At 43.8% G+C, this 15,278-nt stretch overlaps 1 protein-coding gene and 1 long non-coding RNA gene across 6 annotated transcripts in view; one reads left to right on the top strand and one right to left on the bottom strand.

The window, feature by feature from the left end:
• LAMB4 (laminin subunit beta 4) overlaps window positions 1-15,278 on the top strand; it is a 98,027-nt gene that overhangs the window by 65,189 nt on the left and 17,560 nt on the right. For 2 of the 3 annotated variants that reach the window (XM_082691973.1, XM_082691974.1), the window contains exons 26-30: window positions 4,259-4,355; window positions 7,013-7,388; window positions 10,344-10,504; window positions 12,065-12,270; window positions 12,904-13,065. In XM_082691973.1, coding sequence (XP_082548099.1) covers window positions 4,259-4,355; window positions 7,013-7,388; window positions 10,344-10,504; window positions 12,065-12,270; window positions 12,904-13,065 — 1,002 coding nt within the window. The remainder of the gene's footprint in view (window positions 1-4,258; window positions 4,356-7,012; window positions 7,389-10,343; window positions 10,505-12,064; window positions 12,271-12,903; window positions 13,066-15,278) is intronic. The other variant, XM_082691975.1, reaches the window with a different exon arrangement.
• Window positions 3,533-15,278, bottom strand: part of LOC309844782 — a 55,414-nt gene continuing 43,668 nt past the window's right edge. The window contains exons 5-7 of one of the 3 annotated variants that reach the window (XR_014300895.1): window positions 12,045-12,109; window positions 7,554-7,654; window positions 3,533-4,170 (exon numbers count right to left, since the gene is read on the bottom strand). This is a non-coding gene — a long non-coding RNA (uncharacterized lncRNA). Of the gene's footprint in view, window positions 4,171-7,553; window positions 7,655-12,044; window positions 12,110-12,213; window positions 12,259-15,278 lie in introns of those variants that run through there. The other 2 variants (XR_014300896.1, XR_014300897.1) reach the window with 2 other exon arrangements.

Raw genomic sequence — 15,278 nt, 5'->3', positions numbered from 1 at the left:
AAGCCTCTCTGTGACTGGGGAAGTCAGAATTCATGCACAGCAAAACACAAACAGCTTATCTTTCCCTACCCTCTATGTATGATCATAGGGAAGCTACAAGAAATTGGTTATTAATCAGAATTGATGATCAGAATGAAAATCAATGCATGCCTGCAAAACCGCAGTTCCATTTTCAGAAATTAAACTGTCATTCCCTACAGCTCACCAATCACTTTACATATGGGGAAAATAAGATGTCCTCTTTTCTTACCAGACCAACCTCAGTTGTTTCAAAGGAATGCAGGGTAGTGTACTAGGAGCAAACCTGTGTTCTGTAACGTACCATTATTGCTGCTTAGCTGCACATGCGATTTTTAGTCCATAAAATAATGAGCATAGAATTTTTGAAACAAATATAACATCTATATGGAAAAAAAGTATTCATGGCATGATCAGGGTCTTTGGCTTAATAAATACAGTCTTTGAAACACTTGCCACATTAATAGAGATGGGAGGAAAGGGTAAAACAATGAGAAGAAATTTTAGAGTCTGTCCACACTGCAGGGACCAGGGTTTAATTGGAATCAAAATGCTAATTTAAGAAGCTGGACCTTTCCCAACTACTAAAAATAATGAGAAGCGTGGCTCATCTCCAATTTCAGTTCCACTGTTCAGCTGATGCAAAGGTCAAATCTTAGGCAAGTCAACTTTTGAAGGTAGTTCTCATATATAGAACTGTTTTGCTTTCTCTTTCTTCTTCTTTCCAGCCCTTCTGCTCCAACACACACACACACACACACACACACACACACACACACCCCTACCTCTCCATGCCCTTTTTTTCCCTAATAAATGTTTTATTTTAGGATAGATTTCCAGAAGAGTTGTGAAGATAGGACAGAGAAGATGGACCCCACACCCACCTTCCTCTGCTTTTAACACCTTACATTAGTATGGTGATTTGTCACAATTAATGAACCAATATTGACACAGTATCATTAACTAATGTCCATAATTTACTCATATTTCCTTAGTTGGTCACCTATTGTCATTTTTCTGTTCCCAAACCCCATCCAGGACACCCCATTACCTTTAGTCATCTTATCTCTTCAGGTTCTTCTTCATTGTAGCGTTTCTCAGGCTTTCCTTATTTTTGATGACCTTAGTAATTTTGAGGAAGGTTTTGGAAAATGTCCCTCTATTCAAATTTATCTGATGTTTTCTCCTGTTTGGACTTGGATTATGGGATTGAGGAAGAAGCCCACAGAGAGAAAGTGCTGTTCTCATAACATCCTCTTAAGGCTGCACACCATCTACATGACTTAGCACTGTTGACATGAATCCCAGTCACCGGGCTAAGGTAGTGTTTGTCATGGTTCTGTTCTGTAAAGTTACTTTCTTTCCTCCTTTCCATACTGTGCTCCTTGGAAGAAAGTTACCATGCACAATCTACACATGAGGAGCAGGGAGTCTCACACTCCTTCCTTGAGGGCAGAGTAGCTCCATAAATTATTTGGAATTCTTCTGCACTGAGATTTATCGGTTGTCCCCCAGATCTTCATCTATTAATCATTTTTTAATATCTACATGGAGTCATGGGCATTTATACTATACTTCAAGTTACAATCCGATGTGACTTTATTTTGCTGTTCATGTTATTCCAGCTCTGATCATTGGGAGTAATTTCAATGGGTTTCTATGTCCCTTTGACATACCTCATTATTATTAGGTTTTGGATTTTTTAAAGCACTTTCTGCATGACAAGGTACTCAGAGCTCATCTGGTGTATTTCTTGCCACTATCCTAGGAAAAGCCATTTCTTTCCTTCTCTTCCTCCTCTTCCTCCTCCTCCTTCTTTTTTAAGAGAGAGAAGTGGGAGGAAGGGCAGAGGGAGAGGAAGAGAGAGAATCTTAAGCAGGCTCCATGCCCAGCACAGGGCCCTGATGCAGGCCTTGATCCCATGACCCTGTGATCATGACTTTAGCCGAAATCCAGAGTCTGACACTTAAATGACTGAGCCACCCAGGTGCCCTGAATTAGCCATTTCTTTAAGGAGACCTGGTTCCTTTTACTGGAGAATGGTATCTGAGCCCCAGATGACCATACCTGGCTCATATGCCCCCCCCCCAACTCCTCACACCTGCTGCCACTGACCGTGGAACAAAATGATTGATCTCCACGTGAGTGCTTGGCTTCCTAATTCAAGAGGGACTCCCAATGTTCATGATACCACATCGGGCATGGTTCTTAGACCTTTTAGCTTCTTCTCCTTTTTTTAAAAAGTAGGTTCCACACTCAGTATGAAGCCAAACATAGGGCTTGAATTCACAACCTTCAGATCAAGACCTGAGCTGAGCTGAGATCAAGAGTTGGATGCTTACCCAACTGAGTCACCCAGGTGCCCCGTAGACCTTTTAGGAAGCATATTTGCAGCAGGATTCAACGAAGACCACAGTCTAATCATGGAGGATAAGGGAAGGCTATGAAGCTAGAAGTCAGATGGCATTGGTTTAACCGGAAGACCCCCTGATGACAAGGGTATTTGGGGTTGTCTGGTCCATTGGGGATTCCTTGGGGAAGACTGCTCTTTAAAATCAGGAAACATTTTCACAGGAGTATAGGAGAGACAGGTGGATATTTAGATTCCCAGCTGTTTAAACAACCACTGGTAAATGTCTTTATGTCAGGCAGGAGGTCATCCTTGGTGCATTATTACAGAGCGAGAGCCAAATGTGCAATCCAATATTTTCATCAACAGTTGGGATTGAGGTGGGGAAACATGCCTCCCAAATATTATCAAATTTGCAGATATGGCAAAGTTGTAAGCTCCTGGGATAAAGACAGAACACAAGACAAGATATCCTCACAGCCCATCCTGTTGGCTGGAAAGAAGAGTGTGAAATGGTATCAGGATAAAAGTAAAAGTTTTGCAATTGGGTTTTTAAAATCCATTGCATCAATGCAGAGTAGGGGTAAGAACCTGGCACCAGCTCGTGTGAAAAACATCTGAGGATTTTCGCTTCTGTGAGCCAGCCGTGGTGACCAGGCTGCCAAAGACACAGTGTCCGTTCCAGCTGTACCGGTGGGAATGCCACACTCGGGGTCAGGCCAGTCACTGTCCTACAGTCCTCTGCACTGGTCGGACAGCCATAGGAACATCGTTGTTACTTTTGCGTTCTACCTTTTAAGCATTCTATTGACAAACTAGTACCTGTCCCGAGGAAGCCAATCAGTAAGTACTGTTGCTATTCTGGGGTGAAGACTTGAAGGAATTAGGGGTGATCAGACCAAAGAAAAGAAGCAAATGCAAATTGGGAATGTTCATCTCCAGTTGGGAGAGGGACTGTCCCAGGGAAGGGGGGGCTGCCCTTTTTGTGCAACAGGGCTCAGAACAACAGCAACAAGTTACAAAAGAGCAGACTCTCCACCCATGGGAGGAAAGATTGCCCAACAGTTAAGGACAACCAGAAGTCTGTCAGGTCTCGGGGATAGCCTGCTCACCAAAACTCCTTATATTTGAGCAGAAGCTAATGGGAATGCTAAAGAAAGGCAGAAGCTGTGTAGATCTGGTCATTTTATAAGTCAGACTACCGATGGAGCTGTCCTTTAAGCAAATTTGGTCAAGTATAACCAAGTACTCTGACAATAGTGATTTGCTTCTGTATTTTTCTCCTGTGAATTTTCTAACCTCCCCAGTTTTCAGAAGGGCTGGTCAAGGATCTCATTGAGAGGGTATACAAAAGATTATCCCTCTCCCCCAAAACACAGTAAAATTACCATCATTAAATGATTAAGCTTCACTTGCAAAAAAATATTGCTTTGTTGAACAAAACACTAGCCCAGTTGGGAGAAGCTCCATTGTACATTCCATAATGGAAACATTATTTGCCAAATCAGTTGATCAATGTTCATCCAGGCCTTCAGCCTCTCTGTTCATCATGCACAAACTCCCATAACTGTAGAGGAAAAGAATGTGGCCCGTTTCCCGTGATGTGTTTTGTTTTCATTTACATCTGTGTATGTTTCCCGGCTTGGGGCCACCTGGCCTCAAACAGCTGGAAGCAGGCGGTATATTCAGGGGCCCAAAGCCAAAACACATCAGCTCCTGAGCCGTGGTCTTGCCGAGGGTAGTTGCTGGCCGTGGGAATATCATCCTTCCTCTGCCTTTGCACAGCTGTATGTTCTAAACCACTGGAGGGAAAACGATTTCATATTAAGATTTATTATTTGTTTTAGATCATAAAGCTTGGCAGTTCCTCACCCATGACTGTTCTTCCAGCTTACAGGCCAGTGTCCGTGTAAATTAGGCTATGACGGGAAACTCTGCAGCGAGTGCAAGGAAGATTATTACCGTGACCCACTGGGGCGATGCATTCGTAAGTATTACTAATTCTAAAAACACAAGGACCATCCGCCTGGTCTGACCACAGGCATGCTATGAACCAGCTGAATTTTAAATTCCTTTATTTGATAGAAAATTCACAATGTGCAATCTTTGCTTTGAAAACAGTATTTTTTATAGCCTTATAAAAAGATTTGTGTCAAGCCTTTGGCTACATTACATGTGTTGAAGCCTGATTGCAGTTCCTCAAAGTCCCTAAAATGCAACAGACGTCTGAGGTCATGACCTGTGGCCTGTTTTCTGCTATTTGGAAGCATGTTGACATAAACAGCTTCTAGAGGGAGGTGCAGGCCGGGAGATGGTTCATAGGAAGCCAGAAGAAGAGGGAATGTTTCCCCAACTTGGATCTCGTAATTCTGGCTCTTTCAGATATTCCCTGTTTCATTTATTTTAAGATATTCACAAAAATGCCTCCTGGGTGCACTAGGTCGTGAGCAGATAAGGCAAGGCCCCTATGCTCGTGGAGTTCATGTTCTAGTGCCTTTCGCCCCATGTCTTAGCACTGATTGTTGGGCTTAGAGCAGCACCGTCTGACAGAACTTTCTGCAGCAATGGAAATGGTCCAATTGGCACTGTTGGGATGTAGGGGGTCACGGGCCTGGGAGCTGATGAGCACTTGAGATGTGGCTAGTGCGGACGAAGAAAAGAACCATGTGTTCAATTCATTTACATTTCAGCAGCTACGGGTGCTAAGTAGCTACCATATTGGACAGTAGATTGAGAATCTGGGTTAGTGGATTTGTGAATCTCTGCGGTCTGCTGCCAAAAGAGGTCAGTCCAAAGAAATATCCAATGTGGTGGGCTTATCACAGTCACCTCTACATAGCCACATGTGGTAACTTTTTCCTCCTCTCTATTCCTTTCTAACTGTGCTTTTGTGGCTAAAATAAATGGCCTTCATTTCCTTGCCCCATTCAAATCTGTATCCTCAGTGGTTCCCCCCCAGTCCCACTTAGTTTTCTATCTGGAATGGAGACGTTAAAAACCAGGGAAGAATTTGGCTCCTGGAAAATCTGTCTGAGCATCTTTTGTCTGTGCCCTCCTAGTATTTCAATAATCTCGTGTTCTGAAATGCTTTCAGCTTTGATAGAGAAAACTTTGCAAATGATCAACTGGGGCCATAGACTTTTCTAACGCTCCTGGAAAAGAGCCATTAATAAGCTGGTGACTTGACCTAGTGCTGCCCTGGAGAGGTTCCTGCTGAGGCCTCCGAGCCAAAGCGAATGTGCTGGACAGATGGGATCTAGTTGAGGAGCCTAGTGTGTTAATCAGTTTTTATTTGTAATCGGGATTTTTACTCAAGCTATAAAATGCATTTTTAAATCACTTGTTCCTTGCAGTTAGTCTAGTGACACAGGCTAATGATGTCCTGACCTTCTGGAAATTGCTCTAACTTCCATAGCTCTATCCATTCTCCGTCCTCAGCCTTAATCAAAAGGCTACTCAACTGAATTACATGTAGCATCTGTTGCTGTTATTTTTTTTAACTTTTTTTTTTAGAGCAATTTTAGATTTACAGCAAAATTGAGAGGAAGGTACAGAGATTTCCCATATATCCCCACCCCCTACACATGCACGGCCAGCCCCATTACCAACACCCCCATGTTACAACTGATGAACCCACGTTGACACATGCCATAACCTCCAAGTCCACAGTTCACGTTATGGTTCACTCTTGGTAATTTCCATTCTGTGGGTTTGGACAAATGTGTAAGGACACATACCCCCCATGATGGCATCATATGGAATATTTTCACTGCCCTAAAAATCCTCCGTGCCCCACCTGTTCCTCTCTCACCACCCCTCTCCCCACAGCCCATGCCAGCCACTCATCTTTTTATTCATTTCCATGGTTTTGCCTTTTCTAGAATGTCCGGTAGTTGGAATCCTACAGTACCTCACCTTTTCAGATTGATTTAGTTCATTAGGTGGCAGGCATTTAGGGTCCCTCTGTGTCTTCTCATGGTTTGATAGCTCATTTCTTCTTAGCCTTGAAAAATATCCCTTGTACCACAGTTTTCTTTACCCATTCGCCCACTGTAGGACATCTTGGTTGTTTCCAAGTTTGGGCAATTATAAATACAGCTGCCATAAACATCTGTCTGCGGGGTTTTGCATGGACATCAGTTTTCAATTTCTCTGGGTAAACATGATGGAGTGATTTCCCCCTTTTTCTGGAGGCTGGACTGGTTCTCCTTATGTAATGGAAAACGGCATGCATCAGCACCTGCAGGCTGGTACAGAGTGTGGTCACGAGAATTCCTAGAGGGTCTCCGACACACCTGAGTCACCCACAGGGGGAGTGGCCCCGGACGCTAGTGTGACATCCCCTGCTGGGTCCAGGTTACTCATCGAACAGGTGAAGGAACCCACACAAGAACACTCACACAGTAAAGACGACACCTGGTATCTCCATCCGGGAACCATGAATGGATGTGTTAGTGGGACGAAAAGAGGAGTGCTGTATGTAACGGCCACCGCCAGGTCTCTGTAATTATACCGGTTTTTAAATGTTCACCTTAAAACTGGGCATCGGGGATACATTCCGGGGAGAGGAGTGGGCTTTGTTCTTGAGCCAGAAGCAAAAGGCCAAGTGACTGACATTCTCTGCTCCCTCTGTCTTCATTTTAGCATGTGACTGCAACAGGGAAGGTGCCCAGAAGCCCACCTGTGCCCGGGACACGGGCACGTGCCACTGCCGGGAGGGGGTTGGCGGCCCGCGATGCGATCGCTGCGCCCGGGGTCACGGCCGGGAATTCCCTGCCTGTCTGCCGTGTCATGGCTGCTTTGATCCCTGGGACCACACGGTTTCTGCCCTCTCCGAAGCGGTGCAGGGGTTAATGAGGCTGGCCGCTAACATGCAAGATAAAAGAGAGCCCATGAGGGTCTGCGAGGCCGACTTCAAAGGCCTCAGAGAGAACATGTCTGAAATAGAAAGGATTCTGAAACATCCTGTTTTCTCATCGGGGGAATTCTCAACCGTCAAGGATTATCAGGACTCTGTTCGGTAAGATTTGTGCTCAAGCCATAGAGAGCAAGTTCCTTATGTGCCTTGACTCCCGTGGAGCTTTAAAAAGGCTTCAGTTTCAAAATGTACCTATGTGGACGTTAGGGAAATAATTTTTCAGTCAGTGTCCAGGTTGATCATTGTGATGGTCTTTCTCTTTCTTACCTACTTAGGATTTCATGGGATCTTTCCAGATGACATCGATTAGAACAAAAAGGCAATCCATCATTAAGAGCTTGGTTTTGGAAAGCCCAAACCCAGCAGAGCTGAAAGACACAAAATTGGGAAAAGGGTCATTTATAATACAGATTTTTTTTTTTTCCCCAACCAGGCACCCAGGGGGAAATTTGCTGAATCCTCCCAAATTCTTTGGTTGCTTGGAAAGCCCATACGTTAATGTGAAGTCATAGAGCAAGTGTGAGAAGTTCCTCAAAATGCATTGTCATTTTTATTATATGTTATATATATTTATACAGCACACATCAAACATTTCTGGAAATTATGTTGGTTGGTCTGGGTCAGGGCTCAGGAAACCACAGGCAAAAGTCCCACAGGCCACCCTCTTTTGTAAATGAGGATTTGCTGGTACACAGCCATGCCCACTTATGTGCCTGTTGTCTGTGGCTGCTTTCCTGGGACAAGGGCAGGTGGAGCTGTTGTGGCAGAGACTAGGCCCCCCGCCAGGTCTAAAATATTTACTATCTGACCCTTTACAGAAAAAATTTGCCAATTGCTCTGGGCAAAAACCAGGGTGCACGGGATACAGTTCTCCATCCTTCTTTTTTTTTTTTTTTTAAAGATTTTATTTATTTATTTGACAGAGAGAAATTACAAGTACACTGAGAGGCAGGCAGAGAGAGAGAGAGAAGGAAGCAGGCTCCCTGCTGAGCAGAGAGCCCGATGTGGGACTCGATCCCAGGACCCTGAGATCATGACCTGAGCCGAAGGCAGCGGCTTAACCCACTGAGCCACCCAGGCGCCCCAGTTCTCCATCCTTCTATGAGCACATAGTCTACTAAGAAATCAGAAAGACTGATTATGTAGCAGAATATCCCCTTCCTCCCACCCCGCCCCGCTATCAAAGGTCCCGGATTAAAGAATACTTGAAGATGCAGAGTTTTATGTTATACAAAATACCAGTGTCGATATAAGGCCATTCATTTTCATCAGGCAGGAAGTCCCAGAGGTACATGGTAACAGCTTAAAAGTTACACAAGAAAGAAGGTAAGAGTCCACCGACATAGTTCGGAGGAAGGGCCAGGCCAGGCTGGCAGCTGAAAGCGAGCACATCTGTAGCCTCATAAAGACTGTTGCCCTGCAGGATTTGAGACCTGGGGTCCCCAGATCTTCCCACTTTTTAAGAGATGTCAGACCTCCCTATTTTTATGCAAAGGCTCCCACTTTAAAATACCGCAGCTAATCCAACAGTGCTCTTAGAAACACCGAATAGGCCAAGTAAATGTGTCTGTGAATGAGCTTTGGCTCATGGACCACAGGCTTGTGGTTCTAGAATATGGAGGACAAAGTGGTCCTGTCAGGCAGAATGAGCCGGCCGGCAGTGGGCATTCTAAACAAAGAGACCACAGGACCTCGGAGTAGAGCAGAAAGACAGCAAGAGGAGCAGGAGTCCCAGGGCCAGGCCTCTTCTGCCAGACACCAGCACGTCTGTCCCTTCCCAGGCCACCTGCGGAGCTCCTCTTCCTCCTTAGCAGCCACCAAAACACCGCCTCCTCCCTGAAGCCTTCCATGACCTCCTCAGAAAAAGACACGTGTTTCCTTCTCCATCTTCCCACCTCCCTGTGCTTCCTGGGCAGTCACCCCACCAAGGGGCCCCTGGAGGCAGAGGTTACCTTCTCCAGGCTCCCTTCAGTAATGTAACAAATGCTTGCTGGGAAAATTACCGACAAAACGTGAGGCGGAGGACAGGAAAGCAGGATGTCATGAGTACAGATGCCGTGACTGAAATCCATCTATTGCTGTGTGGCCTTGGGCAAGTTATTTCACAATCTGTGAAATCTATTTCACAGATTTCTTGGGAGAATTAGACGCTCTACGGAGCATGTGCCTGGTGCATTGCTGGGCTTCAAGAGTCACATTTGTAATATACTATCATTGTTATTATTATTAACGTGATGAATTATGGTCCTGACAGTTGGTGCCAGGAGGAAAAGTCTGTAGATTAGAAGGGAGAGTTAGAGCAGAAAATGCTAGGAAGCATTAGTTAATGCTTTGCATTTCTGCCAAGATAAATTAGTCCCAGAGATTCATTTTGTCATTTTCCTCAACTGTACTCATCACAATTTGCACCAAATTTCCTTAGCATGAGGGACATTACTGATTATTTCCTTGAAAATAATGGGTGCTGAGCCCAGCACATTGAAGCAGGACAGAGCTAGCACCATGGAGAAGATAAGGCGAGGGAACATACCCTAGGCCTGGGTACTGTCACCAACAAGGAAACCTCCTCGTCACTCATGGGAATGACAAGGACCCTGTACAGCAGAGGCACTGGAAGGATCCTTGCTGGGAGTGGATTTATTCTCGATAAAGAGCTGCTTCTTTCCTTAGGCTGGGTGAGGACTCCCATGTTGAAAGCTGAATATAGGTCGGATCTCATGGATTTAAATAAACTGTATCTGAATGTGTGTTTTTGCAAACCCAAAGCAAAGGGAGACAGAGTCTAAATAGTTGAAATGGAAAGATTCAAAGCCCTTGTCCTGCTAGATCTCATATGTGGATTGTGTTTTAAGTGAGTGCTAAAATATTCCCGGAAGCTGAATTGATAAGAAAGAGAGGAACCATGAACAGAGCGACAAACTGTCAAACAACATTGGGGAAGAAAGATCGGTTCTAATTATGAGGTTGTCTGATCATGAGGGCAGTGTTGTATTTTTTTTCGCTGGTCTATCAACAGGAATACAAGCTTCGCTACATTCCCTGTCATTTCCCCTCCAGGGAACAAATCATGCAGCTAAGTGTGCAAATGAAAGCTGTGCGTGAGTTTCCAGATCTGAAAGAAAGGATAGGGAGAAGGAGGAATGAAGCAGACCTCTTACTTGAAGAACTCCGGCGAGAAATCGGTTTGCGCTCCCATGCCCGCAGCGCAAGCATCACGGGTAAGAGAAAACGCTCCTGGAGGCCCCACGGATGGACACTTGCTGGCGGCCCCATCATGCGTGCCGTTAGCAAGTTGCCCGGGGCTCATTGCCACAGAGCCTGAGCACTTTAGGACCTGAAAACACACCCATTAAAGGTATTATTTGAACACGAATATTTCTCAACAGGATAGAACTTGGGTAGCATGTGCTGAAAATAATGAATACAGCGAACAGTGTCTGCTAGGAAGCCAGTACTGACCCCCAGAGTTCTCTCCTCGTGCCACAGCATGTAAGGGGTCTCGTGTAACAGGCTTCGGACTGAGAGTTGGATGTTCCAAAACCAGCTTGTCCCTCTGAGCACGGCAATGAGGCTCAGAAAGCTCCCTGCCTTGGCTCTTCCCTCTGAGTCAAAGGAACAAACAGTGACACTCAGAGAAAGGACATTCAAGCTTTGCTGTCCAGTTGCCTCTTCAACATGGTTCACGGCCTGAAAGATTTGGACCCCCAAATGGAGCACGGGGAATAGAATTCTTCGTGGGTTTACTGGGAAAGGCTCCAGGAAATAGGTGCCTTCTGCCTTAGACTTCACAAAATGAGGCTAAAATTTGCCAGATAAATAAAGGCCAAAACTCATCCCAAGCAGTAGGAAGGTGTGGTTGTCTCATGTCCAGCTTCTAGCTACATAGAGAATAAAGATCAGGACTCTGGGCCTCTGGTTCCTAAAATATGGAGTTAGTGTTCAAAGTCCTGTGACACTATCATTTGCAGTAAATCATTCTGTATTATCTTCATGAATTTGTATTTTACTAAAAACATGGAAAATACAGATCAGAGCCTAAGAACATAATTTCTAGAATCAAACCACCTACCTCACTGTCTGTGAGACCTCAGGCCAATAACTTTCGTCCCGAGAGCCTCGTCTCTCACTTGCAAGGTGGGAGTGATCCCACTAACACGTACCTCAGCGTTTTGTGAAGATTCAAGAAGAAAACGGACAGGAAGTGCAGGCACAGAGAAAACACTCTGCAGTTGTGACCTGCTGTCATCAGTTTCAGCATGACAGGTCAGCACGCTAGGGTCCCCCCACAACTTCTACCCAGAGCCTGTTTTTATAAAGGGAGTCTCACCAGGAGACAGGCTCACCGGCCGGTGCCTGTGGCCGCTCTCACTCTCCAGGGCTCAGAAGTTGTGACTGACATGCTGCGGCCGGCAGGCCTAAATCATCTGTTCTCTGGCCCTTTCCAGAACAAATTTGTCAACTCCTGCCCCATCTCGTGAGGTGAACTCGGCTGGTTTGTCATGTTAGGGTTCGTACAGGCAGTCATCACTGACACTAATTAATACATACTTCATCCATCTGTGGAACACTTTAGAGCAGACTCTCGTATTATTTCCCTTAGTCCTCACGAATTACAGATAAGCAAGTGATCTGGAGATGAGCCAGTTTGTTGAAGGATGTAGGCAGACAGTAAAAGGGCAAAACCAACACTCACGCTGTGAAAAGATTGTCTTGATAACTGGTATGGAATTTCGTTTATTCTCACAAAACTTACCCTACCTCAATTTGCATTAATGTAGATTCCTCAGAGGACATCAAGAGGCATTATCAGACGTCATCGTCTGCTGAAAAGAAAAGTAATGAAACCATTTCTATCATAAAAAACTCTGAAAAAACCAGAAACGACTTACTTACCATCTTCGATACGCTAACCTCAAAACAGAACTCATCATTGAAAAAACTGAAGCAGATTACGGTACCAGATATCCAAAGACTGAAAGAAAAGGTAAAAGTTCATGATGGTATGGTAAAAGCATTGTGGTTTCTGTTTGGCATACAAGTCTCTTCAGTTGTATTTCCTGCCTTGCATTTTATTTTTTTATTTAGACTTTGTAAGTGTATAGATATAACCTAAATTTAGATACGCTGTATTATATAAGATACCAATAATATAAATATGGTAATTTGTATTTTATTATTTTATTTTCTAAATCAAAGTTTGAGAAAATTCAGAGTAAGACTGTGGCTTGATTTTATTATCTTATCTTTATTTATATTATTTGCTCTTTCCACAATGGTACAGATTATAGACATTCGCTCCTCTTGCTTCCTTGTAAATAAAAGGTAATTTTTATTAAAAAAAAAAAGAAAGAAAGAAATTAACATGCAAGAAATGCTAGATATTTGACTGTTTTCTCCAAAAACTCTGAGCGTAAAAATGCATTGATGCTGACAACCAAGGATTCAGGTATTTTGTTCCGGAGACACGTTTCACAAGGTTGCGTCCACGTGCTAAGCATGAACCACTGTCGAAGAAACACTTACGCCTAGAGCACTGAGTGGCTCCAGTGAACCTGGATGGCATCAGCCAAACCCTGCCCACATGTCACTTTTCAACATGAATCCTTTCTCCCTTGAGGTGTGTGCAGACCCCAGGGACATGCCGTGTGTGCTCGCATTCTGTGATGGCCCCAGCTGCCGCAGCTCCCCGCCCCTCTGGAGCGATGCCCTCCAGCAAGCTCAGGAGGCAGAGTCTGCAATTCGTAATTTGAGCGACCAGGTTCAGGGTTGGAAGAACCAGGTAAATATGGCTTCTCTTGTTTTATTTGTAAAGCCGCAGCAATAAGAAGAAAAAAGCAAACTGAAATGTTTAAAACAACCATTTAGCTTCTAGGTGAAAGGGTAGATTCTAGATATTAGGTGTTCTTTTTTTCCTTTTTTTTTAAAGACTTTTATTTATTTATCTGCCAGAGAGAGACACAGTGAGACAGGGAATATAAGCAGGGTGAGTGGGAGAGGGAGAAGCAGGTTCCCCCATGACCCTGGGATCATCACCTGAGCCGAAGGCAGATGCTTAATGACTGAGCCACTCAGGTGTCCAATATTAGGTGCTCTTACGCTTGGAAACAGAGGATTAAAAATACAGATGTGTGTATAAATGTACATTTATAAGTACATGTGAATATTGATATTTTCTATGATATATGTATCACATATATGTGTGTAAGTGTGTGTGTGTGTGTGTGTGTGTGTGTGTGTGGAGAGAGCACGAGAGGATAAAGAACTCAAAAGTCTATGTTTGCAGGACATTGACTCACATGGATGTTTCTTTTCTAGCAAACACTACATAAAAAAATGGGAGGCTGTTAGCCTTAAAGGTTTGAAAACTTTAGATTTCTCAAAGTAAAGACTAATTTGTAAAAATTCAAGGGCTAAATATACAAATTCCAATGTTAAAATTTAATTTGATATAGAAAATGTTGTAATAGGGATACACCCTTAGGCCTTGTACTCCTTCCAATGTTGTTAGACATGAAATAGTAGTTTTAATATTTAAGTACCTGATGATTGAGTCACTAATAACTTGAACTGTTTTCATTTATTTTTCTGATCATATTGATAAATGAGAATAATTTTTAATTGCCTAATTTCCCCTGGGTTTTTTTTGTGTGTGTGAATACATTACACATTCACCTGGAGATGTTGAATACAATTTTAGGTATTCTGTGACTAACTGGATTCATCTTGTAACATGATGATGATGTGTACCCTAGTTGGCTCCATTTTTGACACTATATATAGAGTCTTTGATGAAGAAGAAAAATCTCTTAAAAAGCTAAATTTCTTGGGGCACCTGTGTGGCTCAGTGGGTTAAAGCCCCTGCCTTCGGCTTGGGTCATGATCCCAGGGTCCTGGATCGAGCCCCGCGTCGGGCTCCCTGCTTGGCTCGGGGACCCTGCTTTCCCCTCTCTCTCTGCCTGCGTCTCTGCCTACTTGTGATCTCTGCCTGTCAAATAAATAAATAAAATCTTTAGGAAAAAAAAAAAAAAAGCTAAATTTCTTTACCAACAATATGAGCACTGGGTATTATAAAAGACTGATGAATCATAGGCCTATACCTTGGAAACAAGTAATACATTATATGTTAGTTAATTGAGTTTAAATAAAAAATTATTTCAATGAGATTATATCTACACACCCCAAAATATGTAAGTTAAATATTATAGCAGTCAGCATTCCTGTTTGTAAGCAGCAGAAACCAACTCCTGAATAAAACGTTTTCAGAATCAACAGGAGGATAGAAGGCCAAGCTTGGGAACGAGCTGAGAACCACAGCTAAGATATGGTGTGCATCTCACACTCGTGAGTGCACACATGTGCACACACGGGCTTGCCCGCACATGCATGTGCGCACAGAGCTACACTTTCCTCCTTGAGCCTCACCTGCGTGAGCCTGAGCCCCAGCTGGTCCCAAGCCCTGCTCCACAAGCTCCCGAATCCAGGTCCTGTGCAAGCCTCTGATTAGCACCAGCTGGCGGATATCCAGCACATCTTGAATGTTGCAAATTTTTATTTACATAGTCATAATTCTGCATTGCTACCTAGTTTTCACTTAGATGTTACTCTTCCTTCTTCCAACAAATATTCTTTGAGTGCCTACGATCCTGGCCTGGCATCCTGGTGGTTAAAACAATCCTGAATTGTTCAACGTAATTTTAAATGATTACACCTTATTGCCCCTTCTCAAAACAAAACAAAACAGAAAAACCAAAAAAACCACAAACCCAAAAACCCAGAAACCTCACACCATTTAAAATAGCCCTGTGTTAAGCTTTTACTTTTAAAAGATAGCCCCTGATGTATGTTCTAGCAGGATCTGGCTTTCTCAGCGCCCAACTGAAGAACTGGGAAGGGCGGGAGCGGGGGGTTTTCATGTTGATAAAATGGTGTGCTATTTCCCTCTTGATTAGATGGGGCAGAAGAGTGCCAGGAAAGATTGTGAGAGAATTCTCA

This window comes from Mustela nivalis, assembly GCF_964662115.1.
Source record: "Mustela nivalis genome assembly, chromosome: 12".
Lineage (NCBI taxonomy): Eukaryota > Metazoa > Chordata > Mammalia > Carnivora > Mustelidae > Mustela > Mustela nivalis.
The sequence above is the reverse complement of the archived record's forward strand: the minus strand, read 5'-3'. Positions and strand labels throughout refer to the sequence as shown.